At 33.9% G+C, this 11,289-nt stretch overlaps 1 protein-coding gene across 1 annotated transcript; it reads right to left on the reverse strand.

Annotated features, from left to right (window-relative positions):
* Positions 1-878: 878 nt before the first annotated feature.
* Positions 879-1,838, reverse strand: LOC112029672 (thaumatin-like protein 1). Its single transcript, XM_024062360.2, has one exon. It carries the CDS (start codon positions 1,762-1,764, stop codon positions 1,030-1,032), a length of 735 nt encoding a protein of 244 aa, XP_023918128.1. The 5' UTR covers positions 1,765-1,838; the 3' UTR covers positions 879-1,029.
* Between the last annotated feature and the right edge of the window lie 9,451 nt (positions 1,839-11,289).

Genomic DNA, 11,289 nt, shown 5'->3' on the forward strand with positions numbered 1-11,289 from the left:
CTTCATTTTTGAGGATAGAATTGCCTCTCCCTTTCAACATTGTCCTCTTCAAGACGGAATAACAATCTTAATTCATTGCATCAAAATATTTGACCATGAAAGTATGACTCCTTTGATAGGACGGGCCCTTAAACTTTATGATAATAATTCAAAAGGTTTGGTGCAAAATCAGCACCTAAGACTATTCGTCGTAACTTTATCCTTAGCCCTTGCCATGAGCAATTGATTTTTTTGTTAATGGTCAATCACGATGAGCACAAAATAATGGTCAATCATGATGAGCCCACTAAAGAGTAACGCAATGAGGGCAGGGGCATTTGAGAGAGATTTTGAAGCAGGTATTGCAATAGTCGACTTGAATGTAATACTGTAATTGCACGTGCGAGGACGATTTTTACTTGTAATTTCAAAATAACAAAGGAAAAGTGTCTCTTATTTATTTATTTATTTTTAATCGAGAGATTGATACTTGAGACTGTTGGTTTCATTTCAAAATTTTTAGCATCATCAACCAAAAATGATGTGAGTGCAATATTTTTAAATTTACTATAATTTTTAAAATTTTTAATTTTTCACATCCTTCAGCAACCTTAGGTGAATACAAGAAAATTTTGCAAAATAGAATAGAAGCGTGTAGACACATCGCGCGCACACACATATAAGCTCACCCGTGGAAAGTTATCATCTAAATAACTGCAAGTCTGAGAAATCAAAGTAAAAAAAATGCTCTCCAATTCCATCCCAAAAAATATATGCAAAATGTTCCATCTTTTTATTGCATCTTCAAAGCATTTGTATAACTCACATTAATGACTTTGATTAGTTGATTTAACTGTGGAAAGATAATTGAAGTATATATTCATCATAGTCAACACATATAGATAAAACACATCTTTATTTTAATTAAGGTTTTAGTTATACAGCTGAGCAGAAACAAAACAAAGAGAAAAGGAAATAGTAATACATACTGATCGAGGCCTTATTTTTATCAACCTCTCAAAGCCTCAAAAACCCAAAAAGACTCTTTAATTACTCGTCATTCATACTTCCTACCATCTCTAGAGGGAAACGAGGTGACCCTATTGGGCAAAACACAACCCTATAATTAGTCCCACCAGGGCATGTGAATGTGCTTGAAGGATCACCCTGAGGGTAACTATAAGCATCTTTGCACCTATCCTTGAAGAACCTTGAGAAATAGGTGGGTCCACAGCTACCATACCCATTAGTACAACAATACTCATTGGTCTTGAAAACTGTACATGGGTTATTGCACCCACCTGGGGTCCTCAACTCATTGGGACATTGTCCATTAATATCAGCTGTGCACCTAATTCCACGACACCCACCACTAGTTGGGCTAAAGTCCATTGGAATATTGAACCCATCGACTAGAGAAATGTCAATGAAATCCAGGTTACCATATTGGTTAAGTGCATATTCAGCTAAGGTGTTAGGAGGGACACCCCAGCCTTTACACTCTAGGACACCACCACAATCCCCAGTTTGGCAATGGCCACGACCGCTACCATCAAAGTTACAATTTGTCCTACCCCAAATACGTGCCATGGCAGTGCCAGCGGCCACATTGAGGGTCCAACTTTGGCCGCGGTCTAGGCGGCGACCACCACCTGGGCTTGCCGCTGCCCAAACAGTGTAAGGGCACTCATTGCGGATTTCAAAGATGGCTGCATGAGAGGAGATGAAGAAGAGAGTGAGGAGGAAGAATTGTATGGACAACTGGAGATTGGCCAAGGACCTCATTTTTTTTTTTAATCTATGTAGCTGAATGGCTTTGTATTATGCCTGTGCTTGGATCATTTGGCACAATATTGGTGGGTTTATATAGAGGAGGGGCGGCTAGATTTTGGATTGATGTACATTATTGTAAGTGGTGTACACTTTTTTAAAGGTAGATCGAGGCTGCTACTTGACTACTTCCTAATGTGGATGAGGACAAAAATATTAAAGTTATTGCTGACAAGACAAGATAATATAAAGAACAGTTTATCCTGTACAGTGGCCTCCCAACTTGACATTAATCATCAATTTTGTAAATATTTTTTCTAGCCTTGTTCAGGTGATCATCACATGTTGTGCCGGTTAAAGTATTCACTTGGGATGAGTTGCATATGCCATATGTGCAAAATGAAAAATCAAACTGAAAGATTAAACTTGTCCGATCATGAAAAATTAAACTGAAAGATTGTGTTAAGCTAAATTTTGAATCTACAAATAAAACCCAACAAGCATTTCTCGCGCCATGATTTGAATAGAAGGCTTTCAAAGAACAAATGTATTTAACCGTGCACCATTAATTATATAGGTAAGTCTTTCATCAAATCTTTAGAGACAAATAGGCAAGCTAATACAAGCAGATCCATGTAAAATGTCATATAATTTCATATTTTTTAATTGTCACCGAAATCATTGAATTTGGCTCATGGGTGCCACATGTACCCACTTTCTCATCTAGATGCCAATTTTTAATTGAGGCAGCGGGCCCTCCGGTCCAACGATCAGCTAAAAAGAGCCACTTTCCAAATTTTCTTGCCATCAAAATTATCTTCCTCACTAAATTTTCTTTAAAAAAAAAAATCTTATATTCGCAGAATTTTCACAATATTTTTATAGTAGATTCTAAATAGCAAGTTGGTACTGGTTCTAATTTTGTTTTTTGAAGCCAGAACCAAATAATTTTCACTAGTTCTAATTTGAAATCACCATTTATATTTTTTTTACCCACCACTTAAAATCCTAAATGATAATTTGTTATGAAAGAATATTAATATATCTTTTTGGGGCAAAAATTAATATATCTTTTTGAAAAAAATAATTTTTTGGAGATCTAGGAAAAAAAAATAGTTTTATATTTTTTTTTTCTACTTTTAAGAAGTCTTTAAGAATTAAGTAATGCAAGAGATAATATAACTTTAAATACATGAGTCGTACAAATATATGTGTCAGTAATCACAATAAATAATTTAGATAGGAAAATACTAGAAATACTATAATTTTTAGTTCAAAGTCTTTACAAATTAATGTGACAATTATTAGATAAATATTATGGAGTGAATAAGAAACTGACTCATAATATGTCCACTTAAACATGATATTGAAGTGGTGAGAATTCTTGAGTCCTACGTAGAAGATGATAGAGAATATGAGTTTTTGGTTGGATATTGGGTTGGGCCTTAGGTATGTGTGGAGTAGGCCAACTTATCTAATTAATAATAATATTTTATTATTTTATTTTTTGAATCAGTAAGTTTGTATATAGTAGTTATTTCTGAAACAGTGTATTTGTTTAGTAACGTATATTTTCATGGTCCTTCATTCATGAAAACAACTTTTTGAGAAACTCTCCCAAATAGAAAATATTTTGTGTATTCATTTGAGTCAAAGAGGGAGAAAAAGATATAGAGTAGTTTGTAGAGCATAGATCTTGTGTGCTTCTTTTCTGTGCTGTAGAGGCAGACGTTCGTGAGTATCAAAGTAGAGAGGCAAAACTGTTTTAAGGAGATTGTGTCAAATACAATACTTAATCTGAATCATTTATCTTTCATGCATTTAGTCTTTGAGTTTTTAATTATTTGCAGATTTCTTCTTATATATACAGTATTTTTTTTTTTTTTTTTTTTTTTTGTCTATTACATCTATTTGTGTTACTTATAAACAATACCATGCTGTAAACAGAATTCACCAAAAGGTGATTCATATTCCCCACCTGCATCACTTCTTAGAACCTTAATCTTTTTGTTGAGTTGATTTTTAACCTCATTCTTATATTGAATGAATGCCTCAATTGCCTTATCCTTGCTCCTTTACAGGTACACATAGCAGTATCTAGTGCAATCATCTATGAAAGTGATGAAATATTTCTTACCACCTCTAGTTTGTACAAATTTCATGTCACATACATCACTATGTATTAATTCTAGAGGTTTAGTGCTTCTTTTAACTGATTTAAAAGATGCTCTAGCCATCTTAGCTTCCACAGAAATTTCACACTAATTATTAAAATCAATTTTAAATTTAGGCAATAAATTTAAATTTATCAATCTATCTAAAGTATAATAATTAACATGACCTAATTTACCATGCCAAACATTAGATAACTCAAGCATGTATAGTGAAGATGTACTCTTATTATTATCAATAGTAGGAAAAACAACCATTATATTCATCTTAAACAAGTCATTGCTTAAATATCCTTTGCCCACATACATTCCACTCTCAAAGAGTGAAAATTTATCAAACCCAAAAACCAACTGGAAACCGTTCTTACTCAACAATGAGCCAAATGCAAGGTTCTTTTGAATGTCTGGCACATGTAGTACATCCTTCAAAATAAGATACTTGTTTGTAATCATCTTTAGAACAACCATTTCATTTCCTTCAATCTTAGAGGTTGAAGAATTACCCATGAAATTTTTTTCTTCCTTCCTCACAAGATTATATGTAAAAAACATTTTCTTCTCTGATCATACATGGCGAGTAGCCCCAATGTCTACTCCCCATTTCTTGGTATTTCTTTCTACCAAGTTCACTTCAGAAATCACGGCAAAAAGGTTCATGTTGGTTTGATCCACAACAATTTTGTTTGACATCTGTGTTCAACAAAATTCAAACAAATTGAATCTTCAAAACCAGCCAAGTTTAAGAAATAAATATAAATATTAACTTTCAAATGTTACTGTGCAAAATAGAAAGTCAAGCCAACTTTAAAAAAAAAAAAAAATCTAAAACCGAATTACAGGCACAGTACGAACACACTAAACAAAAGAATTTAAACAATGCCCAGTAATACGCAGGTTCAAAAGAAACAAAATGCCCTAATATAATATAAAGAAGATGGATGGTGTTGAAAAATCAATATCACCAGCACAGTCAAACACGTAATCAACTTTTGAAAATCACAAATTAATTTTATAATATAATCAAGTAGAAATTCACGCTAAACAATAAACACAAAGTCATTTTTTATCAAGTTTTTTGTCCAGAGTGAAACAAATCGTCGATTATCAGTTGGCACACAAGTTTTTCAAAAAACACAAATTCCTTTAACTGTAAATCACAAAAATAAATTATAGAAAAATCTGAAAATCTGCTTTAAGATATTGTTGGATATATTTCAACAATTTATTTTTATGATAGAGAAAAAAAAAAAAAAGACAACATAGAGATTTAAATATAAGTAACACAAATAGATGTAATAGACAAAAAAAAAAAAAAAAAAAAAAAAAAAAACTGTATATATNTATTAGTTGATGAGTCACATGATATCTCAGTGAAAAAACAAATGGCCTTCGTTCTTCTTTATGTGAACAAAAAAGGAATTATTATAAAGCGGTTCCTTGGTATTGTACATGTAGCAAGTACCACTGCTTTGTCATTTAAATATGCTATTGAATGTTTACTTTTTGAACATAATTTGAGTTTATTGAAACTACGTGGGTAAGGTTATGATGGGGCTAGTAATATTCAAGGTGATATCAATGGTCTCAAAACTTTAATTTTGAAAGAGAATAAGTCAGCATTTTATGTCCATTGTTTTACTCATCAACTTCAATTGACACTTGTTGCCGTTGCTAAAAATCACATTAACATTGCTGAATTTTTTTATGTGGTTAGTAATTTAGTAACTGTTGTTAGAGACTCTTGTAAGAGACGAGATGCTCTTCGAGATGTACAATTTGCCAAAATTAAAGAAGATTTAGAGAATGGTGTATATAGAAGTAGACAAGGTTTGAATTAAGAGACAAATCTTAAACGTCTTGGTGATACACATTGGGGATCATATTATGGGACTATTCTTAACTTGATTTTGATGTTCTCTACTGTTGTTGATGTACTTAAGATTATTGAAGAAGATGGCCTCTTGGACAAAAAAGTTGAAGCTCGATCTATTATGAGGTCAATTTTATCTTTTGAATTTGTCTTTGCTCTACACTTGATGAAAAACATATTAGGGATTACAAATGAGTAGTCAATAGCATTGTAAAAAAAAAAAAAAAAAGATATAGTAAATGCTATGGATCTTATTAAAGTGTCTAAACAACAATTGCAAGTGATGGGAGATGATGAATGTATATCTTTATTGATTGAAGTGTCTTCATTTTGTACCACACATGATATTCCTATCTTGAATATGGATGAAATATTTATAGTTAAATACAAATTTACATCATTATTGTGTTGAGTTATTTTACATAGTCATAGATATGCAACTTCAAGAACTTAACAACCATTTTTTAGAGGCGAATACCGATTTGTTACTTTGTATGGCTTGCTTAAATCCAAGTAATTCATTTGTGGCTTTTGATAAGGAAAAGTTGATACGTTTAACAAAGTTCTATCCATCTGATTTTCTTAGGACAAATATCTTGGTACTTGACTCTCAACTTCAGAATTACATTTTTGATATACGCAACAATGACTTGTTTTTAAAGCTTCAAGGAGTTAGTGAACTTGCTGAAAAGTTAATGAACACAAGGAAGCATGAGACTTATCTATTAGTTTATTTGCTTGTGAAGTTAGATTTGACCCTTCCTATAGCTACTGCAACAGTTGAAAGAAGTTTTTCAGTAGTGAAATATTGCACAATCGAATGGAAGATCAGTAGATGAATGATTGCTTGGTTGTGTGTATTGAAAAAAATGTAGTTTGTAGTATTGATAATGAGACTATCATGCAACAATTTCAAAATATGAAAACTCGTAGAAGGTAATTGTAAACTTTATATATTTTCGTATTTTTTGATTGTTGTTGTTGTCAATATATAAAATTTTCTTTTTATTAGATTGTGTAATTTATGCTTGTTGAGGAACACCCTGGAAGAAATTCATAGAGCTGCCACTAATTAAAAGGAATAAAATAATCTCTCTCATTTTCAATGTGGGATTAAACATTTTCACTAACTCCTCATGCTCCATATTCACTCCCACATCTTTACATTTATGTTGTAATATTTATTCATTTTAATTAATTAATATTAAAATGCTCCAACATTTTGTTCCTAAGCTATTCTCTCTTTTACTTTCTATTTTTATTTATCTATGGATCATGTTATCACGCAGTGAATTTGTTTGGGGTTCTAAAGAAACACCATGAAACACATGCTGTAACACCACTTTTGTGAATACTAACACTTTACCTTTTTATTCATAAATGGTTCCTTAAATCCACATGAAGGTAATGCTGACGCAATAGTAGCAGTGAAATTTACAATTCCACATTTCTGGGCATGGTTACCATTAATCTTAAACTGATGACTACATATTTCTTTAACCCTATATTCCATTTTTTTTTTTATTTTTTATTTTTTATGAACTTTAACCCTATATTCCTAGTTACTAAACCTTCAGAACATATAAACCCATGTGATCTGTCCCAAGACATGTTGCAGTTTTAAAAACACTTAGAATTTACTAATTCGCCACTACAAAAAATGCGGGCTATAGCTGCGTTTTTTTTAGCCGCGTTTACAAAAAACGCGGCTATAGCTAACATATAGCCGCGTTTCTAAGAAACGCGGCTAAAGCCTCAACCTATAGCTGCGTTTCTCAAAAACGCGGCTATAGCCAACCTATGGCTGCGTTTTTTAAACGCGGCTATAGGCCCAGCCGAATAATTTTTTTAGCCGCGTTTAAAACGCAGCTAAAGGTGACCTATAGCCGCGTTTTTAAAAAAACGCGGCTATAGGTCCAGCAGTATACCCTAAAGCCGCGTTTTTCAAACGCGGCTTAGTAAGCCTTTAGTGACGTTACCTATAGCCGCGTTTTCACAAAACGCGGCTATAGGTCCAGCCTTATAAAAATGTCACTGACCTACAGGCTATAGTTTATCTTTGTGACGTTACCTATAGCCGCATTTTCAAAAAACGCGGCTATAGGTATCAAAAACAAAAAAAAATTTCCCACGTGCCCCCTTTCCTACCTACATCCCTCACCTACCCCCACTTTCTTCAGCTTATTTCTCCTTCTTTCTTTTTTTTTTCTCTCATTCTTCACTTGCTCACTTGCTCACATACTCCTCCGTAAGTTCTTCTTTCTTTCCTCCTTTTTTTTTTTTTTTTTTTTTTTTTTTTTGCTTCCTTCCTCATCTGGGTAACTCTTCTTTTTTTCTTTTTTTTTTTTTTTTTTCCTTTTTTCTTTCTTCCTTCATCAAATCTGGATAACTCTTCTTTCTTTTTTTTTTTTTCTTCATTGGGTAACTTTTTTTTTTTTTTTTCCTTTGTTTCGTTGGAGCTGATGCTTTTTTTTTTTCTTCATTTTTTTCTTCATCTGAAGCACACTGATTTGTTAGTAGATCCTTTTTTTTTTGTTGCTTATTTTATGCTTAGCTAGTAAGAAAATGGAGGAGATGCTATTGTGGATTTGTGCTCTTGTGTTGCTGATATTGTGATTATGTTTAAGTGGGTTTGTATTCTTAAATTTTGGAGCACATTATGTTTGATTCTGAATTTCTGGGTGTGTGTTTTGATTTTAAATTTTTTGGGTTTGTTTGTATGGTGAATATGCTGTGTTTGATTTTAAATTTTTTCTGTTTGTTTGTATTGTGAATATGTTGTGTTGATTTTGAATTTTTGGGTTTGTTGTATTATGAGTATGTTGCGTTTGTTTTTTAATTTTTTGGTTTGTATTTTATTTTGAATTTTTTGGATTTGTGATTAATTTTGAATTTTTTTTTTTTGAATTTTGAATTTTGAATTTGCTGGGGAAAAAAAAGTCCAGAATTTTTTTTTTTTTTTTTGTTTTTTTTTGTTTTTTTTGTTTTTTTGTTTTTAGAAAATCCTATAGCCGCGTTTTAAATGCAGCTTAAAGTGGGCTATAGCCGCGTTTTTCAAAAACGCAAGCTATAGGCCTATCGTGTTAAAAACGCGGCTTCAGGTCTGACCTATGGCTGCGTTTTTAAAAAACGCAGCTATAGGTGTTACCTATGGCCGCGTTTTTGAAAAACGCAGCCATAGTTTTTGTTGCTGCGTACTTAAGCCGCGTTTAAAACGCGGCTATTAAAAACGCGGCTATAGACCCTTTTTTTTGTAGTGTTCCTATGACAACTTACAAAAACGAATCCTCATATTTCCCCCATACATCACAGTGGATATTACAAGGATTTCAATTGTAGTAATAAACACTATATTAATCACTTCAAAGTCTCCAAATTTACATGAGAATTCAGATTCAAAAGCTAACATGAATTACGATTTTGTTGAATACATGATTCCGAACCTCAGAAACCAATTAGTAAAGAATACCAATGGCAAATCAAGGGGTGCTAGAGAGACAGAGCAATTCGATAAATTTTAGAAAAAGCAGACCGGAAGAATTTATCTATATAAAATAAAATAAAAATACTTAAGACTAGTTGCATTGTAGTTGGCAACTTGAACTCTTTAGTACTTTAAGTATAGTGCTTAAAGTATGAGAAACTATTAGGTACTCCTGGGTATAGTGTAAGTTATTTTTTCTTTTTCTTTTTCTTTGAGAAGAAACAACAGCTTATATTAATGAAAAAAAAAATCGGTCATAGTCGACTAGAAGGACATTATTTTAGATTGTAAAATACTTCTGCGGCCATGTAAAATATATATATATATATATATATCTTCTTTTGTAAAAAATTTTGGTTTAAAAAATGATTGGTGATAAGCATAATTCCAAAAAGGTGTTAAACTCATTCACATAAGGTGAAGCCGTCGGTCTCAAAAAACCCGCCAGCCATACTGTGCATTCAAAGAGTAAAACGATGGTATTGTAAGGATGATGAATCCTTTTTAAAGCTGACGACTTCACCTCCAACCCAATGACAATGGAATAAGACAACTAGGATGCCTAGACAAGATAAGAAGTTGACGGAAGGAAGTTGATGAGGAGAAAGGAACTTGTGACGGGCCCAGCATGGCCTTGCTTGGCCTTCATGAATGTGTATATAAGGAAACATCTTGCACCCCACGGTTAACTCTAATCAAAGGGATTCCTATAAGGAAAGGTCCTGTAAGAAACGCGTATTAATGAGGATCTTCCCTACAAGGTAAGGTCTTTCTTTGCCAAGGAATGAATGTCAACTCCACGCTATTATAAAAACTCCAAACCTTCACAAATCAAGGTACGCATAATTTACCTCAACTCTGGCACTCTAGAGTTATGAAAAGTTTTCTAACTTACCTTCAGAGGGTATTTGGCTGGTACCACACTGGTACTCTCTGCAGGATCTTCTTTTTCTTTGTTGTGTAGGTCTTGTCTAGAGCACATGAGGATTGTGCAACTTACTGATGATTTTCGGTATCATCAGTTGGCGATGTCTGGGGGAAAACGCTCTTGTAAGCCATACTACTACTTCCCAGACAAAGAGTTGCATGGTACTTACTCACTCAATGGTGACCTCCAACAATGTTCAAGGAGACAAACTGCGCATTATCACCCTTGAGAGACAAGTCCAGACTCTTGCCGCAGTTATAGAATGCCTCACCAAACAAAACCATGATCTAGAGGAGCAGCTACTCCAAAGAATGCGAGGATTAACACACATGAGGAAGACTAAGAAGGCACCAGTGCAAAAGAAAGGACCAAGAGGGCCCAGAAGGTAGCAATGCCCGAGCAGACTGGAGCAATAGGATACAAGTCGTCCATCCCACCGCAGAGACGGCCCTACTATGCATGGTCGTGGAGATGCAGATGATGAAGGAATGGATGGATTTCATGATGAATGCCCTCAGAGGATGGGTGTCTAGTGACCTTGACAATTGGTTTATTGGACAAATTAACCTTTCACAGCATCTGTCACTTCATTCCCCCTTTTGCCGAAGTTTTACATGCTGTAGATAGAGGTCTATGACGGATCCAAGGATCTTTTAGATCACCTGGAGTCTTTCAAAACCTTGATGCACTTGCAAGGCGTGGCGGACGAGATCATGTGCCGAGCCTTTCAACTATGCTGAAAGTTCCCGCAAGGGTATGGTTTAGCAGGCTGATGCTAAACTCCATCAGCACCTTCAAAGAGTTGAGTGCACAGTTTGCTTCACACTTTATTAGGGGGCACAGGTATATGAAGTCCACTGCATGCTTGATGAATATCAAACAATGGGAGGATGAGACTCTGAGGTCTTACATCACCCGCTTTAACAAGGAGGCCATCTCAATTGATGAAGTTGATGACAAGATACTCATGGCTGCATTTGCCAATGGGTTACGAAGAGTAAGTTTCTATTTTTCTTATACAAAAATGGCCCAAAAACCATGTTGGATGTACTTTATAGGGCCTACTAAGTAAGATGCATTACTGGAC

The sequence above is a fragment of the Quercus suber genome, unplaced genomic scaffold, assembly GCF_002906115.3.
Source record: "Quercus suber isolate HL8 unplaced genomic scaffold, Cork oak 2.0 scaffold_44, whole genome shotgun sequence".
In the NCBI taxonomy this organism is placed as follows: Eukaryota; Viridiplantae; Streptophyta; class Magnoliopsida; order Fagales; family Fagaceae; genus Quercus; species Quercus suber.

What these genes read in the sequence shown, in the direction of transcription:
- LOC112029672 (XM_024062360.2), bottom strand. Translation starts at nt 1,764, where the DNA reads ATGAGGTCCTTGGCCAATCTCCAGTTGTCCATACAATTCTTCCTCCTC.